Below are 20,828 nucleotides of genomic sequence, written 5' to 3'. Positions count from 1 at the left end.
ACATGGAAATGAAACTAAAATTTTTAGAATCCAATTCTCACTTTGTTTTTTTCAAAAATAATACAGCCAAACACAAAAGAAGAAAAATTAACTGAGCAATTATTATCACTACTCAAGCACAGTGTAGTAGATTTAGGAAAAAAAAAAAAAAAACAATAGCGATTTAATTGAAATACCCGAAGATTTGGTATTACAATCCACTTCTTTTGCAATTAAAACAACACGCCGTTATTTATTAAAAGATAAACACTGTTTGCATGTGATAAGGTTATCAAAAATTTAGTATTAAAAGCTTGAATGAAGCCATTCATTACTTTTGTTCATTCAAAAAACCCACTCAATTATCGATTCGGTATTTGTTTCTTGTTTTACACTTAAAAAGCCATATCCTGGTAGGTATACATGAAATTATTAGATTGAAAAGTGCGAAATGTTTAATGTGTTGCCTGTACTATTAGCATTAAATCTTTAGTTTCAGCTTAAAAAACTGCTCTTACAAATTGCAGAATCAGCATGAAAATTCATTTAGGATGGTTACTTGGGATATTATTTATTGGATAGATTTTTGATAATTCCAGGACGTTAAATTCTTGATTGGCGTCATGACATTACAAGAAAAAATTACAACTCAGCATATTATCCTTCTGCTTGAATAGACTCCGTTCCTTGGATCTGGACAAAAAACAAATTACAATTGCTCACTTGACTAAACTAAAATCTCGTCTGAGAAATTTCAGTGGGAAGATAGGGTAATGGGAAAAATGAGAATACAAAGATGATTATTTATTATTCGTTGAAGTACAAACTACGTGTATAAAAGCTGAAGAAATGTAAAAAATAGCGAAGGGAAATCTGCATTTGTACTGTTACAAGATAAGTGTGACTGGCAAGCTGTAGGGCAATGGATATAATCAGAGGAGAGCTGTAATTGCTTCTACAAATATATTTACAAAAATTCATATTTGATTTGGTAGCTCTTTATATAAATCATATAAACTTTACTCTTTTATCGTGACCTATAGTGTCATTAACGGGTTGTTTTCATGGCACACATCACACGCCTAATTAGTTAATAAATATTATTCTTGTCTTTTAATGTTATCGAATGTTTAATGTGTGCCAATTTTAGTAATCTCTACAAAATATTTTAAGTGTTAGATACATTTTAGCTGCCAAAGTTTGTTATTAATACTGGAAATTAATAAATAATCATTTAATGAACTACTTAGTAATTAATAAGTACAAAAAATAAGTTAAATAATTAAAACAGATCACTCAAATGACATTATCCTTTTATCGAATAAAAATATGTACAAAATTTTTCTATATACACTGAGGCAAGTTATCATTCTTTTAAAAAAATCTAATTGACATCATGCTAATTGACCTTAAAGAAGGCACTGTTTACGTAATCAGTCTTATATTAAGGCATTAAAAAAGTTTTTTTCACGTAATTCCACTACACATAATTTTCGCCGGCCGTATTCGAATCAACGTTGTGTTTATTTCTAATGCGTTTTTCTCTATTTTTATTTTTTTTATCTCCGGAGTTCGTGGGCGAATCTTCTCCACTGACCGAGGGTTGGCCAGTTGAACAGTTGTTGTTTTGTGACGACAAACAGGACATTTCAATCATGTTCTGATTCTGGAAAAAATCCGAGCTAGAAATTTCTGGAAATAAGATGAAATTAACCTAGTTTTAGTTGTGAGTAAATAATAAATAAAAGTACAAACAAATAAGCACAAAACAGCTATTAGTAGTTAGTCTAAGCAGAAATCTCGAACTAGCGATTAAGCAGCTTATCTCGATCGCGATTTAAGCAATACTTCGCTTAAGCCTCTTTACTGCACCTACAAGATTCGGGAAAATGGTGTTTATGGAGACGACACTAAACCACGTGGACGACCTATACACGATCCGGTCAATTTATGAAATGGAAGAAAAAATCATGTATGTACCTCACCTTGTTGTCGGCATCCGCCAAAGGATTTGCGGTGATTGTGATCCGATTTGGGGAGACACAACCGTTCGTTCGGGGGGCACCTTTGGGGCTCACGACGTACTCGGTAGCGTCGGCTTGGATGTGGTGATGGTCATCACAGGCTTTATCACGATCACCTCTTGTACCAGCTTTCTTCTGCTTGGATTGTTTCCGGCAAAATAATAACAATCCGATTGCGGCGAACAAAACAACGCAAGCGCCCAACACTCCCGTTGCTATAAATACGTATAATTTGCTAATCCCGGCAGTTTCGGTGTTTGACGACGCCGGAGGTGATTCTCGAGGTGAAGGCGTCGTCGAGGTTAAACCTAGAAACAAAGTTTTCTAATAAATGAGTTTTGTGGAAATCAGAAAACTTACCAAGAGTCTTGGCTTTCATTATTGAGCTAAAATCGCTCGCCGATTTCGAGTTGAAACTTTGCAATTTTATATCGTATACAGTATCAGGTTGTAGATGTGACAAAATGAAAGAATTTGTTTGAGGACCGTCGACTGTAGCCTTTGTATAATCACCAGCACTGCTAGCGGAGTTATAATTAACGAAAAATCCGTCAATTGTAATATTAGTCGAAGGATCACACTGAAATTCCGATAATTAACACAGAAAAAACAAGCTGTATCACTCTTTACCTTCCAATAGATTTTAACCGCCGTCGAGTTGATGCTTTCAGTCTTGGTGATCAGAGGAACCGGCAATGGATTCCGCTTGTCAAAATCTAATTTCCTCAAATGAAACTTGTCGGAATTCGGGCTATTCTTATTGTCACTATTACTATAAACGGCAGCGATTCGAAATTTATAAACGTGATCTGGTTTTAAGTTATTCACTTGGTAACTTCTGATATGTGAATCAATTTCGGGATTATCTGTGTTCCATTTCGAGCCTTTGCTTTTACTGTGGTGGTCATGTTGGTCCGCAGGCCCAAAATCCTTGTACTGGACTTTGAAAAATTGAATTGGGAGGCCCTTATTCTGAACGGTCCAGCGTAAAACTACAGCCTCATCGCTAATCCCAGTGATGTTGGGCTTAGAAGGTGGATAAATTTTTGCATGTTTGTTGAATTTGCGCGAGTTGGGTCGATGTGTCCGAGCCGGTTGAACAGGCTTTCCGCTGACATTGTCTTGGGTTGTGGACATCAATGGAATGACTTTGATGAAAATACTACTGTAGACAGTTCCAACAATGTTTCGGGCGAAAATCTGTAAATTTCCGGCGTGTCGTTTTTCAGTCGGTTTGAAAAAAATCTTGTTTCCTTCCGTGATTATTTTGTTATCTTTTGTGACAAAACCATTCAGGAACCACGTTATTTCCGGTTCAGGGGTCCCAGTTACTGTACATTCAAGGTCCAAATTTTCACCTTGGATGACATCAATCGAATCTTGTAGACAATTAATACTCGGAGCGTCATTGTAGTTCAAAGTGATTGAATGTACGATTTTCCCAAGGGAATTGCTAAGGGTACACTCGTAGATTCCGTCATCACTTTCAGAAATGTTTTTGATAATCAAACCACCGGCTATCAACTCGCTGCGACCTTCAGGGATTATTCCTGTTGTTTTCCTCCAAACGACTTGAGGGATTGGGTTTCCAACAGCTGAACATTCCAGGAGGACCTTATCCCCTTTGGTCACATTGTAGACACTTTTAGGCCGGATTATAAATTTTGGGGGCTCACGAGGTGCCCTTTTATCGACTTTCAAATTGAATAAAACGGAAGAAACCTTATCATTACAAACATTACCGGATTTGCAGGTGTAACTGCCGGAATTGTCAGTTGTAACATTTGGGATTATCAGGGATTTCGTCATGACTCTTACAAATGGCGGTACATAAATTCCGTTTTTGTGGTAGTCTAAATAAGGTTCGGGATTAGCTTCAGGTGGATCGCACCTCCAGTTAATCGTATTGCCGGGTAGTACAGTCACCTCGATTTTTTCTTGCGGGGGAAATTCGCTAATATTTGCTATAGTCAGTCTCCAAGGGATTGATGCAACAACTGAAGCGCCATAGTAAGCCAAACATTGATAATCCCCTGCAATATCATCGGATTTGGCTTGAAGATTAAGCGTCGATGTTTTTTTTGAAAGTGTATTCTCGTATTTGTTCGCATCAACAAACTCATAATGTGAATGAGTCAAACTAATGTGAGCTTTAGGATTTGAAGCCTGTTTTCGACTTAATGGATAAAACTTCCATTGAAAATTATCCGGAATTATATTCATCGTGCATACAATACTGGTATCGAAGTTAATCGGAACTGTTATTAAGTCAGCTTTGGTCACCATACGTTCGCGGTCTTTAATAAAAAAAATGATTTTTTTGAATTAGTTGGGAAAAAATCACTCACCAGCTCCAGTTGTCGATATCCTGGTTGCCAAAACAGTGACGAGAATGGTGCAAATAACTCGAAAACCGTCCATGCTGATGCATCCCTGCAACAAAAAACTCATTAATTTTCCCAATTAAAAAACATGCGTTCGTATTGAGGGTGAGTGGTAGAATGGTAGGACAAAGGATACCCCACATGTAGAGGAAGTAGTCGTTGTCAAGTTCAATCGAAGCGGACACGTGTTCAGTGATTTTAACTCTCGATAAGACAAAGTACTTCGTTTTGATAGGGGTGGAAAGTAGGGTGTTTATTACCGGTTCAAATGTCACGGGGGTCAATTACATGTCACTACAACAGCTTCCGAACGTGTAAACAAATCTAGAAATAAAGGTAATTGCAGATAAAACACCTCCACGATTATGTGGGCGAATCGTAAGAAATTCGCATTCGAGTGTCGTGGCAATTCATTTTCTTGGGGATAATTACAAAGGTGCAAGCGTAGCACGTAAGCAAATGCCTTTTTCAACCGATAATAACAACGAATCAGATAATAATCGTATTTGTTGCGTATCAGAGACGTTGATTGATTTCTAATTTTTTTACTATGAAAATGGTTGTCGAAGGAATTCCTGTAACAATGCGTTCTCGTCATGAATGTAAATATGTGCAATGCATCCATTCAGCAGAAGTGAATCAATAAGGTGCAAGCAAACTTCCGCAAGAGGGGCATTCACAGAATGTGTAAATATTGCAGCAGAACACATTTAATTTTCTATTTTATTGCTTGGAATGGTCGAGAAAACCCATATTTTTTGCTTGATTCATGGAGTATCTTGCCATATAAATGGATTATTATTGAATTATCGAATCATAAAATTATATTTATGGGGTTTGTAAGTCGTACAAACAGTCAGGGAGGATTCATAGGACCAGGTTTATCGATGACCCACTGTGGCTAAGATTTACAACCAATAGGAATCAACATCTCATAAATACTCATAAATAATGTATTCAAATTTCTGATGAATAATACCCGAATTAATAATTCAAAACGCTATAAGGTCACGATTCCTCTATTTGAACAAGAAATTCGGTAACTATCTCAACATCTTTCATTGTAAAATTGTTGGAAAACCTTGAAGGAACTATAACTCAATTAATACCGTCTATAGTAATATTTCAACCTTTCCAGGATTATGATTTTTTTGTATTTTCCGTTTAAAAAACATTACAAAATATTCCTCATCAAAAGGATTATAATTAAGTAATCGGGAAAAGAATGCAACTTTTATTTATTTGGAACGAAAAATTTGGACAAACGTCTTCGTCTTTTTCATTTCGTTTTTTTTTTTGTACTTCTGCTTGAAAATAGTTTCATTTCGCAGTAATTTTTTTCATAAGGTTTATAAGGTTTTCGTTCAAGCTCTGATTGCCCCCCAAATCTAAACAAATGTTTAAATTATAACAATTTCAAAATCTTTTTTTTCTGTTTGGCTCCGAGGAAAGTATTCTCCTCTCCTAGCATAAATAGTTTTGGGAACAAATTAAATGCACAGTATATTGTTTAAACGACAAGTATTTTTGATCAACAAAAATAATACGAGTAAAAATAATAAATGCACAGTAAAATAATAAATACACAGTAAAAATACTAAATGCACAGTAAAGACAATGAATGAATGTCTAGTAAAACTAATTAATTTAACATTCACAAAATGTTTCCGAGCAAAATCGGAATATCGCAAAGTGTCCCAAAAACAAAATTGTGGTATCAGGAGCACATTAGACTGATTACCATTTATGCACAGTTTCAGCCCTTGCTAAAATCATTCTTGCGCAGGGGCCCTTGCTAATACATATACCACCTTATAATAATAATAATAATAATAATAATAAATATTCAGTAATATAAAAATAAGAACCAATTATAAATAACATTCTTGAGTAAGGGCCATACATTGTTATGTAATCAAGACTGAAAATTCTTTAAATTTTATGACGTTTTACTAATTTTGATTAAAGTTATTGAGCGTTTATTACTTTTACTATGCAAATTGGATTTTTTACTGAACAAATTACAATAAAATTCTATGCCAGCTTTACTTAGCAACTATTATTTTTACTGTGCAAAAATTAATTAAATAGGTACTGATCATTTATCATTTTATATTGATCAAAATTGAATTATTTACTGATCGCTTGGATAGTACTATTGGGTAGTAGTTTTCGCGAGAACACTCTGTATCTTAGATCGTTAACGATACGAGTGGGAGAAAATCACATATTGTTCGGTAAAACGCCCAAATCTGTTCTCGACTTTCACTGGGGTGAAAGGTTAAAGCCTTTATAATGAGACGGTGATCAATAGTTCATTGTTTTAAAATTATGCATCTTTCATGACATGTATTACAGTGGAGTGATTTTCAACAAATTAATTTTTACTCTACAAAAATCACACATGATGGTTATTTTCTTACACTCGAGGTCTTTTACGACCCCCTTTCGGGTCCTCTTAGTGGCAATAAACATGGATTAAAGCTCATTATGAATAAAATTTATGTAATAGAGGCCGGTTTTGTATTAAAATAAATAATAATGATAAATGCTGTTGTTTGAAAGTCGGTAGATGTCAGCCATAAAATAATTTAAATAAATTACAAAGAGTTAACCCTAAGATAGGTTAAAATCGATGTGGAAACGACGTGTAAACACGTCTTTCCTACCTACAAGTGGTTTGAGCTCTTCATAATTTCGCATCTAACCAGACATTAGTAATCCTATCTTGTCTTGGCGTTGCCATGCTATAATTAAAAAGTATGAATTATTACGGTTTGGAGCAAGTCTGGCAAACCCCATCATCATTCGTTAATTATGTTTCGGTTGGAAAATGAAGTAGGTGTAGTTAAAATTTGGAAAAACAATCTCGTCGATTGGAGTTTATAGTCGTGTATTACTGTGATATAGGATTTCGTTTAGGCCACGGTCTACAACTACATTATAAATAATTCCCATGTTAGAGGTCGGTACCGAACAGGTTCCAGTTGTCGAAGAACGAAGGGTTCATAGTATGTATGTTCTGATCGTGCTCGCTAAACATGGTCGTTGTTTTTTCTCCTCATTGTAATTGACAATTCAATTCAGCAAGCCCGGTCGGTTCAGTTTTCTTCTCGGAACGATTTCGCGATCCCTTTTGTTCTGCCGCTCCCGTATTTTATTTGTTTTTGTCCGGTGACATTTTTAACTCAATTTAACAAACCTTCTGACTGGTTTTTTAAAGACCCCTTCACGACCATTGCACTCAAATCTTATTTATTTCACGTCTTAATCCCTCAACAATTCATTTTTTCGCACTCGACACTCATTTACATAACATGATAGGAGGTTGTCTATGAAAGGAATCCAAGCTTTTTCGCGAGCTTTCGCTGTGAACGCACCTTCACGGCTCCACCGACGACTCCATTTTAGAATTCAACAACGCGTCTCGCTTTTTGCTCCACTTGCCTTTCTACATTAAATCTTCAGTAATTTATTCTTCGATTTCTTTCGGCGTTCTTCATGAATATATGTTTCCGGTCCATGTTCTGAAAATTTTTTCAGTTTCCTGGCCGCTTTGCGCGTTATTACTTGGGGTTTAGACTAGTTTGCCACTTCCTCCGAAGCATAAAAGTGATCATTTGGAAGATTAGGTGCCGTGTGGAGGTTAAAATTATACATGTTCTATCTCTTTTTTTATAATGGTCGACAGCAAATAATTTACCTGGGCTGGTATGGGGTCTTCCGACCTGAGGCAATTTCTGCTGAATCACACAATTATTTCCCAAAGTAGCTATACTTGAGTAACTACGAAGCATTTTTCGATAGTGGGACTACATTACTAATATGGGAAGATGATATTCAAAAATTTCTTTGATGGGGCTGATAATTTTTCTCTTTGCTCTAGCCTGGCAATAGAATTTTTCTTGTGAATCTAATAACATTAAATATCTCGAACAAAGCGTAATAAATCTCCCAGCGGCGATTAAAAGACGCCACAATATCATAAAAAGTGCAGAGAAAATGATCAATGCATATTTCGTAGACTCCGAGTTGCATTCTCAGACAATATAATTGCAGCTTTCAGTTTTATAAATACGTGAATTTATGTTGCTAAATATTACCTTGGTAAATGATGCATTACATTAGTTTCATCGTCACATCCGTATCAATTCTTTTGAACTTTTTGCCATCCATGACTAACATCCTTTCGTATAATGTTACCCAAGTAAAACCGCGATACAGAGACTAAAACACAGTCATAGAAGGATTATAAAAAGACAACATTTGAGTCATCCAAAGAATGTGGAATGAGATGGTACTTCCAAATCTTATCAGTGCGTTATTATTTTACAATATGACACCTGCTTTTAGTGCCAACATCGCCGAGATAAAATCTCTCAACCTGTTTAAAACCCTTTTGCAACTACATAATGCCATCGCAGACACACAACCTGTTCAATTAACATTCTTCAGATTTACCATCAGTAAAAATCTACATTTCTCTCAAATATTTCTGCTTCTTTTACAACGCCGCACCTTATTAAAACACTGATTTCATTTCGGGAGACGAAATAGTCGTCACCGCTTACGATAATTGATTTATTTCAATGGAATGAATGTCCTTCGATCAAAAAAATCCTTAGTCATAATGTTTTATTTCCAACCAAGAGTTGGTGCCAGAAAACAAATTAAAATCCGCATCCCTTTATATGAAAATAAAATTAGTGTGCAAGATGTTCCATTAGCGAGTCTTGCATCCAACAATAGCAGCAGAATGAAAAACGTAAGCCGTCGACAAATCACACTGCATCCACCTGACCGACTATAATAAGAAGAGCGAGCTCGAAGAGCCCTTGTTATGATAAAAAAAATCAAACAACTCGAGTCAGTCATTATTCATCACCTCAAACGATGATTTTATTCAGATTTGGGCAGCACGTCCTTGTTGAGAGAAAGAGATGAAGAAACGCTCTCTTCGCTACAAGAACATAACAAATATGTTTGTATTGTAGTGGTTGTTGCAGACGATTACTGGATGGGTTCTAAAATTGATGCGTGTCTGCTGGCGTATCAAACAGGTGTTCGAAATTCTTCGTGTAATTAGATGAAATGGACGGTTTAGATTGGACGAAGGAGCGGAAAATTAGTGGGATCATTGATTTTTTGCAACAAGTGTAATCAATGATTGAAATTGGACTGGCAATGAACTTGAGAGAGGAGTAAAAAACTGGACATCGGGTCACTATTTTTTTTTTATTTTAAAAATTGCTTCACCAACTCGATTGAGTGCCTTTGGAGCAGCTGTACATACATTTCGCTCCACTTCGTCTTAATTCCCGTCTATCGGTCAATTTCAAAGTAATCTTCCTGGTTAGATTAAAAATAAAAGAGGCGTAACAGTTGGCACAAAATGTTTGGTGTTGCTTTTGGCTGACGTTGCGCTACAATAAAAGATGAAAGGATTGCCACAGAAGGCACGACTGTTATGCGAACACCGCTAATTAACATACGTATCATTAGTCCACTTAATCGTCTATACATCTTCCTCATTAAACATGCCAATTGCGATAATTGAACCGAAATGACTTGTATCATCTCTCTGGAACACAACACAATAATTGATTCGCGTTTTGAATGCAGTGTTTTCTCGGTCGTATTAAATAGATTAGCACGTATACGAAAGTAATCTTCCCATGACCCTGATGGTCAAAACCTAAGGACATCTCAAGACGTGAACATGGAGAAGGTGTGACCATTCGCAAATTCTCCATATTTCACACACGAGATTGCATTTCGTCTGGAGGTTTAATTACCATAATCGTTTCCCTTGGACAATGAGCAATTGGGATCTTTCGCAGGTACGCCCATCGTAGCGAGATAAAATTCAGACCGACATTTTTCAAAATGCATCATGACAAAAACAAACATTTTTTTTAATATTTCTATTATTATCAATTCACGAAATTTACAAAAATCTTATATTTGAAACGGTTTTGATAACTTTGCTGTACTTAATCTTAATTAAATTCTGTTAAAATCTAAGACAAATTATATATTTGATTTCAATTTGTTTAAATTATGGCAAGTCGCATTTCAGTAATACATATTAAAAAAAAACACTACAGGAAAATTCCTGTTATACAGGATCATTCAGTTAATATGGTCATATTTGAGAAGAATTTTTCTTTTTGTACTGAAATGCAGAAAACTGCGGTAATACTAGAGGCATTACTGTAAAAATAGAAGTGTATATCTTCTCGTGCCATTGCTATCTCCACACTGGCAATGTTGCAATTGCGTTTTTAAATGTGAAATAGGTCAGAAATATTTTATTTCTGTGTAAAAAGAATCTTACAACTGAACCCTACTGACAAATTTTGAGCCAGAAAGTTCCACTATTTCATACGGAAAAAACATTGTGAAAAGTGACAGAAGTGACGACAGCTATAGCACGAGATATTATTATTATTATCTATTATACCGGGTGTCCGGTCTTAATCACGAACATAGGGATGGTATTGTCTATTTTTGCTGAATTCTGCTCGCCAATACACCCAACAAGTAAGGTGATAGTGCCTATCTAAAGACGAAATAATTTCGCGTCAAATGATTCCAAAAATAAGAATATAAATTGTATTTTTATTTTAAAACATAATTATCAAATTTATCAATACGAGAAATAAGTACATGCGGTAGGCACTTGTTGTCAAAAACATCAAGTCCAATTTATTTGGATTTAAATGAATAATTGTGTATTCCAATGCAAAAAGAGCTTCTATGGTCAAAACGTATTTAATTTTCTTATTACTTATTACTTTTTGTAGTTTTTATAAAAAATTAAATTTTTGATTACTTAAGATACCTGTTTAGGTATTTTATTATCAAAGAAATTGGCAAAATACTTAAAAATCGCATTCAACAATCAACATTATTTCCTTATATTCGAATTTGAGACCGGACACCCGGTATAAATAGGATAGCGAAATAAAAACCGAAACTTTTCAATAGATTATGTCTGAATCATCTTAATTAATTTAAGTTATAACTCAAAAACTTATAACGTACATTCGATTTTGACAAAAAAATTAAAAAAAAGTTATTTCGCTAAGATTGCGTCATATTTTTTTTGCTTGTATCAGTTGTATTTGTAGTTTCTGTAAAAATACTGAAAATTGTTGCATAAAGTAGTCGAGGAAAACAAAGGAGTAGCAAAGAATTTGTTTGAAAACAATTATTATTAGAATTGACAGTGACACTAAAAAATGCAGATATCACCGTGTATACGAAACTATTTTAGAAAAGATAAAAGCGTAGTTGGATTAAAAAAGCTGTACTGTAGTTACTTAAGTCTTTTTTTTCTAATGGAAATCACCAACTCAAAATTTTGGTGAAAAAAATGGTAGCAGCTTATCTTCATAAACACTTTTTTTTTGTTCCTAGAAATTTTGTTAAAAAATTATGAATACGTAAGTCAAAATTTTGACTTTTAGAAATTTTGTTTGTCTGTTGCATCTTAGTACAAATACTTTAAGGGTGTCTATACAGGACGAAGTTATTTTGTAAAAGATACAAGCAGGTATGAAGATTGGCAATAATTTTTTTGAACTTTATTGAAATAAGCTCGAAGTTAATGCATTTTCTAAATTCCTCTTTAGCTTTAGTTTCAAACTTTTTATTTCAGCTCGTTTCTTAAAAATGGTGCAACCAGACACTAACGTAATTGAGTTCTTTCTCAATCATGTTCATTTTGAATTTTCGTCAATTTCTTACTAAAATTTAGAGAATGAAAAACAGACCATACAATATTTCACTTTCTTTTACTTTGAATATTTATAGGTTTTCCTCTGCAAAAAAGTTTTACTAAGTATAACTGATTTTTATTATTCATTGTTTTCAAATCAAACTTTTTATCTTTTTAGTCTTATTTCAAATTTTGTCTTCAATTCCGCAAATTCTTTATACCTTATCGTCTTAAAAAATATTCAATAATTGCTGAAATAAAACTCCCTCATCAACCCGTAATTTTTCAAACATCAGTAATAAATTAAATGCTTGTTTTTTGAAAATTGTGAAAATTGTTAAATTTGTCTCATTTTATGTACCTACGCAGATTTTTAATGATAAAAATTGGTTACTAATCCCCTGCTTGTAGAAATTTTTCGTGCATTATTTAAGCCGAATGCCATGTGAGCTCGTGACAAAATGTGATACCTATAAATACCGCGGACGTAAATAAACACGATCATTATGAGATGGAAAGGAGATAAATGAGCGTTTAAAAGATTTCGTGACAATAAATCTCAACATACCTTATCCAAGGGAAATTTGTAGCGTTCTCAATCAGTCATCTTGTACGTCTCTGAAAAAACACGGGGAATTAGTCAAGTTTGAGAAAAAAAATAGTAGCTGATGGTAATAACATAAATTTCAAGAAGCAGAGCCAACCAACCACCGTACAGTCCGTTGCGGCTTGTAAAGGCCTCGGACTCCGAGAGTGTATTCTGCATTCTTCAGGGCCGGTACCAAGATCTTGGTGCTATAAACTAAGGTCTGACTGCTATCTCGATATAGTGGCGCCGATGGAATTCTCACTTTTATATTGCGTCCGTCTTCCGAACACTTCAGGCCCCAAAAAAAAACTCAAATTGACGTTAAGTGCAGCTCTTTTTCCGAGTCATGGGAGTGGACACAACCTTAAAGGGCCGACAAGCGTTTTATTCCAAACAAGGCGTGGGAAATTTGAATATTACCAGGTGTAACTTGCCTCACATTTTTTCCCATTATGATCAAATAATTAGTAACAGTCCACGAGACTCGTCTTCCCTTAACGAGTAAATAATGATAATGACGCGGTGGTTTAAAATTCAAACACTTACCATTCGCTACAGATCAAGACTTATTTTTATCGTGCCAGAAAAATTTATAACAGGAAGCGCAATAAATGATTTTATAACTTGAAGAACAAAATCATTTTCGTTGCTTTGAACGAATAACTGGACTTGGATCTATTGATTTATACGCATTTAACTGAATCCACTAATCATGAGATGCCTATCAAGTCATTAAATTTCGAGAATTAGAATTATTTCACATTCATTAAATCCGGTGGCTGATGCTGAGACGATTCGCCGTCCTTTCTATTATAATTTCACGCTCGATGGGGTGATAGACATTTTTGAACACGCCTAAAATCCGGAAAAAATCTAATTGACCACAAAATTATGCCGAAATTTTAGAAATTCACAACGCAGTTTTCTCAATCAATCACCATTTCTAATTTATAACTTATTTAAAAATCAACGATTTTAGAAAAATTTTACGTTTACTGGCAAAGGATAAGACATCCTATGCATAAATTTACCATTTCATTACCTCCAAAGCGATATAATCTGATGAGTATTTTGCCCATAATCTGGAGAATTAAAGAAATGCAAATGAAAGTGTATACAATCTACTGTGACCATTACTAATTCGTAGTTTATTCCGGTGTGAGAATTTTGCTCCATTCAAATATGGAAAAGTTCAAGCCCGAAATCTATTTGGAATTTTATTTACATTGGCCGCTTTATTGCTTTTCTTTAATGAATGTTTGAAGAGCATCCGTTAATTTTTGGTCAGTGAAAGCCATTCAGCAAATAAAAAAGTACAGTTAACTTGTAAGCTTATTATTTTAGCACCATTTGTTCGCTTGATAAATATTTGCAAAAAAGTTTATATTTCAATCATCGAGTCATTTCAGAATTATGGTTGAATGTGTAAGTTGCGTGTGTATGTGTAGTACCTCGTCGCATATTTATAAATACAGTTTATTTCTAAATTCCTCTTGGAAGCTCTGTCGAGGTGGGCGCCAGAGGAATGGCACGCAACTCAAATCCAGTCACATGCATTTCTATCACTGTCATTTGCATAATGTCCGCGGTAAAAAAACTAGATCTTTTGCATTATAATAGTTGAACCAATTTAAATTTGTCTCCCGGTGAATGTTGACTCTAATTTTGCATTCAAATCACTTTTAAATAAGTATTATTTGACGATAATTGCTAATTGTCGTTTTGCTACCAGTTCGTAATGGCTTTGTTACGAAATAGTATGGCAAAGTCCATCATTGATGCTTGTAAAAAATAATTAATTTTTTTCGATTAACGGAAAATAATTAAATTAATCAAAGGCCGTCAGTGAAACAAAAATGATAAATCTAGCGGTCATCTTAAGTAATTTTTAATATTAAACAAGTTCTCTTAATCTTGTCTTTTAAAAAAATATTAAGAACCATGAAGAGCAAGTCGGACGAGAGAAAAAATTTTCGGAATGTGGTTGATGCACATTCGAGCTGTCTTACTCATTCTAAGGAGCGTTCTCATTATTTATGGAGTTTGCAAATTAAAAAATAATTTTTTTATCAAATCATTAAAGAGGAACAAGTTTATTTTCCATTGCAAAAGCCCACTTCAAAGAAAACAAACCGAAAGAATATATTACATATGTTTAAGTAGCAAATATTGTTCTTTAAAATTATTACACACTTTACATAAGCACACTTTACTTTCAACATACTATAAATCTCCGCTGGGCTTTTCGAAAGCTTCAGTTATGATAATAAAATAACCAAAACTTGAACGAATTGAATCTCGGGAAGTGTCACTCCGAACTCGAATTTCCGCCCATCCTAAATTCCCCATAAAATGAAAATATTCTTGGCACAGACCGTTTTGGTTAATGGCCCCCAGTCATGTCCTAATTACAAGAAAAAGGCGGAAATATTTTCATTATTTTTTATGGGTCAGCTAAAAATGGCAGCGTTATCTTGAAATTATGTTAATGTCATTTCGAGCGCCTCCGACATTTTTAGGAATTTGTCCAGAAAAACCTGAAACTGAACCGTTTCTAATTGGATTCGATGATGTTTATCTAAATTTAAAATAGACATGGTTTCAGTCATTTATGGAATTAAAAACGATAAAAGATGCAAATGTAAATTCCTTGTCGGCCAATTCCTTATTAGTCAATTTTGGATAACTCGTTTGTATAATTTTTTAAAACATTCTTCTTGTATTAGAACCTGGCGCCAAACTTTTTCACGACGACTGTCACAGTGTCACACCCTACGTGGGCACCTGTTTTCGACGATCAATAATTAATTTCATTAAAAAAATAGATAAAACCACAATGTAGAGTAGATTTATTTTATTTATTTGTTTCACCTGATTTATTTGTTTGGTATTTTGATAATGTTTCTTGTCACACTCGCACTTGTTTGATCTTATTTTAGAAACCCATTTATTTACCAACAATTTGGAAAAAAATTCGCATAATATACACATTGAATCAGAATTAGACATTTCATTCATAAAACAGCTTGGTCCTCTTCCAACATCATGATTTATCAGATTTTTACAAAACATTCAATTAAAAAAACCCGACAGCTCAAACCGAAATTATAAATTATAGGTAACTCTATTACAAACGCATTTCAAAGTGTATTAGCCAATCCAACCACAATGTTAATAAACTCCACAAATTCTTCTCTAAATGATTTATCTATCAAAAATTTTATTTGTTTGAAACACTTGCGTGGGCTTGCTACGTTTCGAAAATAAATAACACGTAGTTTGGGAACAAGTAAGAACACTTTATCACGTCTCAAAAATTCGCAATTAGTAGACAGAAGACCACATTTAAAACAATTAAAGTTTCGCGAAATATCTTGGGACCTCTCCAACACACGTTGATTTTCGTTTGCCAACTAGTACATCTAAGTAATGGTGCTTAAAAATGAGTGAAATCAGGATTAGATTGTTGACACAAAAATGTCCTAAATGTTTGAAGAGTGTCATAAAACTTTTTCACGAAGTTTTCGGGGTGAGAATCAATTTTAATAAAATTCCCCAATTTTTCGATGTGTTGACTACAGACAAATACTACTTTGTAAATATTTTACTATTCAAATTTCACACGTGTCGATCTAATCAGTTTAGCCACCGTTTGGCCAACTCGTAGATTGTACATTTTTTTAATATCTATTTTAAATCAAACCCATTGAAAGACAAGGACATGTTTCCAACAGTTTCAACATTGAAATATTAACTCAAAATTATTTGTTTTTGTGAGAACCAAAACAAACTTTAGCCGCAGCTATTAAATTAAAATTTTTTCTCTAAAAATATAAAGTTATTGTAATTTAACAATTTTGAAATAAATGACTGATAGTTGAGCCTTTGAATCAATTTCGTGTGTCTTTCCCGACACTCAAACTAATAAACTTTGGACTCTGTGATTGAAATAATTCCGCCGAAAATAAGTTATTTTAATTTTAGAGTTCTTAATTAAGGTGTTTTCCTCCTTGAAATTTGCAAAGTCGTAAAGGTTGTTAGGTATCTTGATTTCGAGACATTCAAATAAGAAAATAAGCCAGGCTTAGTAATCGGATACATTAGTTTGGGATGGATTTGGTAAAAAGAAAACAAATCTAAAATAATTTCTTTTTTTATCATGACCCAAAAACTTCTTTTCGTGTAACATAAAATATTCCGTGGCCCATATAAATAACAATATTATTATTGCGATAAGATAAATTGTAACGGGCCCATTCATAAAATACAGTAACACATTATACCGTGCATATTTTCGCTTCTTTCACACTTTAGGGTGACTGTCGCCAACCATAATAATAGACATTTCAGTCACTTCCGAGTTACAAATTTATCGACTATCGTGTTTGTTTATTTGCACACTAAAGAACAGATGTATCAAATTTTCGGCCTATTTTTAAGACAATTGGGTGGTCTCTGATGCCGACACACATTTATTAATTATTTCAGCATTTTCGTACTGTCTTAGATTAATCGAGAACCACATCTCGGGAACCAATTTGGTCTTGAATCTCGTGGGCAACAAGATGATTTACGAGAAATCTATCGCTTATGGCAATTTTATTTCTCTATCGAAATCACACAGAATTCTTAGCTTCACTATCATAATGTAAAGCGGCCATTGCACACCTATTATGTAGAAACGCCCACGGATATCGCCTACTTCAAGACCATTACCTTTATTTTATATAAGCAGATTTTTTATTAGATGCAGTCAAGGGTATTGTCTTATATGGTCTAACTCCATTGGGATGTCCGCTGGAGACAGCGGTCTAAAACGACGCCAACATCAAAGACGTTTACAGAAAAACACCTTTTACCTCACATGACATGTAAAACTTCAACTCACTTTTATTATTCAAAATTTTCTTATTGCCAAACATGAAAGATTTGCAAACTTTTAACGTGTTTCTGTTTTTAATAATTGTGTTCTCTTTGGTGCTTCTTACCTACCTACTATTTGTTCGGTACAATGTGAGTCTTTTTTTATAATTTGTCACAACTTTACATATCCAGTTATCCCTTTGAATAATTTTTCAAAATTAGGCTTAACTTAACAAAATAGTTAATCTTTTTTATAAATAAATCATACTTTCTTTCTCTTCAGTTAGCTTCGAAATGGTTCTCGTAATCATACTGAAAAAAGGGTACTTTTTGGGATCATGGGTCTTGGTGTTTTAATCAGTTCAGTGCGAGGCAAGAGAGGTTCACGGTTTGTGCACCCCTCGAATGAACCTGTTCTGTGGGATATAAAAAGTCCATGGACATAAGATCAGCAGGTAAATGGGAAGGACGTTAACCGGTGACAGCTGTCGTAAGGAAGGCCAGTGAGATCTAAGGCACGCGATACCGCAAAAAGAAACTTTGACTACTGACTGCCTCCTACATGTCTTTTCTTCTGGTTTTATAGCTTTCACATTTTTGAATAATTCGTTATCGTTTTCTAATTTTAGACAAGAAATGCATGGTGTTTATTTATTGATAGAGAATTTTCTACGATCTAAACATCAAAGGTCAAGCTTATTGGACTGCACGCTGTTTGTCAGAGCATCGTTAACATTACAAGAACTGAATTCCTATCAGAAACAAAAAGAATATGTTGAACCAATTAGTGTCCCTTGAAGAAAGTTTGAGAACGGTCTGCACTTATCTTCGGATGTCAAAAGTTGGTTTTGATAAATTATAAAAGATTGATGAGGGTCCGATTTTCATTAGTAAATAATAGCTTCAGTATTTCTTTTAGTTGTAGAAGATTGAAACACAGTTCTTCAACACTTGTAATATTTAGAAATGTGTTATAAATAAAACAGGTGTAGTTAATTCTCACTGTATGGTTATTTTGTCTAGTGTACCAACAAAAGGTACCATAAAGAACACCTGGCGCATTGAAAAAGGAACAATCATTTACGATTTTATGAAACAAATCACGAAACCCGGTGTGCAATTAGTTTAAAGACTGTTCAACAACATTTCATTGTTGAACTCTTGAAGAATTCTTCCAGGAAAATGATTCTTGCACCTAATTACTTAACAAAATAATCACCGACTGGAAAATGTTGGTTGGAATCTTAATCTTTCTTTCAAAACATTTGGGTCGGGGGTTTTGTTATGGCTGTTGTGAGTTATTAAACCGTGAGTATTTTAAGCTGATTTAACCATACAAGAAGGATTTCATAGTTTCGGTTTCGTTTGTAATGGTTGACAAATTGTGGGAACTTGTTCAGGCTCGTTACTGGAGGAAATCGATTTTTTGGTCACTTTAAACTAGAACTGCTTATGTAACAGCTATCTATTTGTTCATACAATTAAGATCATCTCCTGTGAGAAATACAAATATTGACAACGCTCAGGAATATAATTTCAAAATGCTATCTAAACTATAACTAAATACACACTAACACGCCGTATGTACGCCCCAGGAATTTATATTGTTAATTAATTAATTTATATTTATAACAAATAACGGATACGTCATAGAAAATGTCAATAGCCATATTAGGTGAGGAATTGTTGTTGCCTGCTCAAGCAAACGAAAGTCTTTACTTCTATTTGGGTTAAACATGGGCGGTGCAATTTTAATAGGTACTCGACAATAACGTAATTAACTCGTAATTAACTTTACTCGATTATTTCAACGACCATATGCTACAACCCAAAAAGATTTTTTTTTACTGTTATCACGAATTGCATCACATGATTAGGTAGAAATTGCATATAATTTAAACCACCTACAGAAATAACCGTCACCTTGATGTTGGCGTCAACTACTAACAACCTGTTAGCAACTTTTACCACCTTTTTTGGCCAAAACCTACAAGGAAAAATTATAGGATTGTGTGTAAAACGTCACGGTTCATTCGCGGCGCCAAATACAGACATAAAAAATTACATCAACAAAGTTTAAGTACTTGTGCAACGCGAAAAATTGACCTTAGTCGTGAAATTTATAATTAATTAATTTGGGGTTAATAAATCTAAAATCGTGTGATTTGATTGGCTTGGAAAAAACGTTGCTTAGCAACCGTGATAATTGAATTATTTCAAATTGAATTAAATTAAAACTTATTGCTTGTGGCCCTTCTGGGGTTTACCCCCCACCTGTGTGACCCTTTGAGAGCAATTTGTGAGCGCGACTGCACCCCTCAAAGTTTTAATAATCTTGGTTCCGGTTCAAATTCCTGCTACCAACAACCTCACTCTTACTAAATAATAAAATAGTACAGGTACATAAACTTGTTCTTACGTGATGAACTTCCACCTAATATTTGTTTTCTAATTATATCTCAAATAGTCATCGAAAAGTTTTCAAGCCAGTGGAATGCGGTACACAATCAAAAACAAAACAAAAACATTGAGTTAACCTTACCTTTGAAGCTGAAATGCGGTGGTACTTCGAGGAAATGGGGAGTTTTGAGTCTTTTTTTCACCAAATATACACTCTACATTATTTTTGGGTACACTTTTATGTTATTAAAAGTTTGCTGTTGATTAATTGACTTCTGTACACCAGTTTACGGCGAGCGCGCAAGTTTGTGAAGCGTCCGAAACAAACGCAACTTATGTTTTGTGTTGATTCCGGTCGACGAAGACGAGACACGAGACCAGTTTCTTTGGTCCATCCCAGGAGATGGCAGGTGGAATGGGTTAGACAGGGATGGGCCATATGGGACGTACCATCGCAAGAAAGAGACGGGACAAGAGTAACCTTAGTTGCATAACCCGCAGGCGCATGAAAGAATTCTATTCATTTCGCACTGAATCCAAGAAAACCACCTTTCGTTTATCTGTGGAGAAATCCTGCAAAACACTTTTTGCACTTATCCTACAAGCGATTATAGTTGTTTACGTATTTATCAGGACTGTTAAGAAGGCCATAACGACCGAGGAAGTTTTTGATGCTCCTTTATTTTAGCTTATCAGTTCAAAAATGAAGAGAAACTGATAAACGATTGAACAAACCACGGATGTTATGAATTATAGCAAACTTAGATCTTAAAATCTACGAGCACTCGTTGTGTTAACAGCTATAACAACCCTGTGTGTAGTTAACAGCTTAACGATTGTAAGTTGTTGAATGTTATTTATAACAT

General features: G+C 34.3%; 1 protein-coding gene across 8 annotated transcripts; it reads right to left on the bottom strand.

Moving 5' to 3' along the window:
- Positions 1–768: 768 nt before the first annotated feature.
- On the bottom strand, positions 769–20,336 carry LOC123005461 (interference hedgehog-like). 8 transcript variants are annotated; one of them, XM_044399229.1, is made up of 8 exons: positions 20,105–20,335; positions 12,679–12,728; positions 4,352–4,436; positions 2,634–4,300; positions 2,364–2,583; positions 1,960–2,311; positions 1,856–1,907; positions 769–1,645 (listed from the first exon to the last, which is right to left on the bottom strand). In XM_044399229.1, the coding sequence occupies exons 3-8, from the start codon at positions 4,422–4,424 to the stop codon at positions 1,460–1,462; spliced, it is 2,550 nt and encodes an 849-aa protein (XP_044255164.1). In that variant the 5' UTR covers positions 4,425–4,436; positions 12,679–12,728; positions 20,105–20,335; the 3' UTR covers positions 769–1,459. The 8 variants fall into 8 exon arrangements, with proteins under 8 accessions (XP_044255164.1, XP_044255165.1, XP_044255166.1 ...); XM_044399231.1 differs by having other exon boundaries at positions 1,500–1,671; positions 20,105–20,336; XM_044399237.1 differs by having other exon boundaries at positions 1,520–1,645; positions 1,965–2,311.
- Between the last annotated feature and the right edge of the window lie 492 nt (positions 20,337–20,828).

This window comes from Tribolium madens, unplaced genomic scaffold (genome assembly GCF_015345945.1).
Source record: "Tribolium madens isolate multiple individuals breed KSU strain unplaced genomic scaffold, Tmad_KSU_1.1 Scaffold_20;HRSCAF=117;Tcas5.2_LG4, whole genome shotgun sequence".
In the NCBI taxonomy this organism is placed as follows: domain Eukaryota; kingdom Metazoa; phylum Arthropoda; class Insecta; order Coleoptera; family Tenebrionidae; genus Tribolium; species Tribolium madens.
Note: the sequence above shows the minus strand (reverse complement) of the source record. Positions and strands in the feature narration are given on the sequence as shown.

What these genes read in the sequence shown, in the direction of transcription:
- LOC123005461 (XM_044399229.1), bottom strand. Translation starts at nt 4,424, where the DNA reads ATGGACGGTTTTCGAGTTATTTGCACCATTCTCGTCACTGTTTTGGCA. An exon ending in GATATCGACAACTGGAGCTG is followed by an intron (nt 4,301 to 4,351) that starts GTGAGTGATTTT and finishes TTTTTATTAAAG; the next exon opens with ACCGCGAACGTATGGTGACC. An exon ending in ACACCATTTTCCCGAATCTT is followed by an intron (nt 1,646 to 1,855) that starts GTAGGTGCAGTA and finishes GATTTTTTCCAG; the next exon opens with AATCAGAACATGATTGAAAT.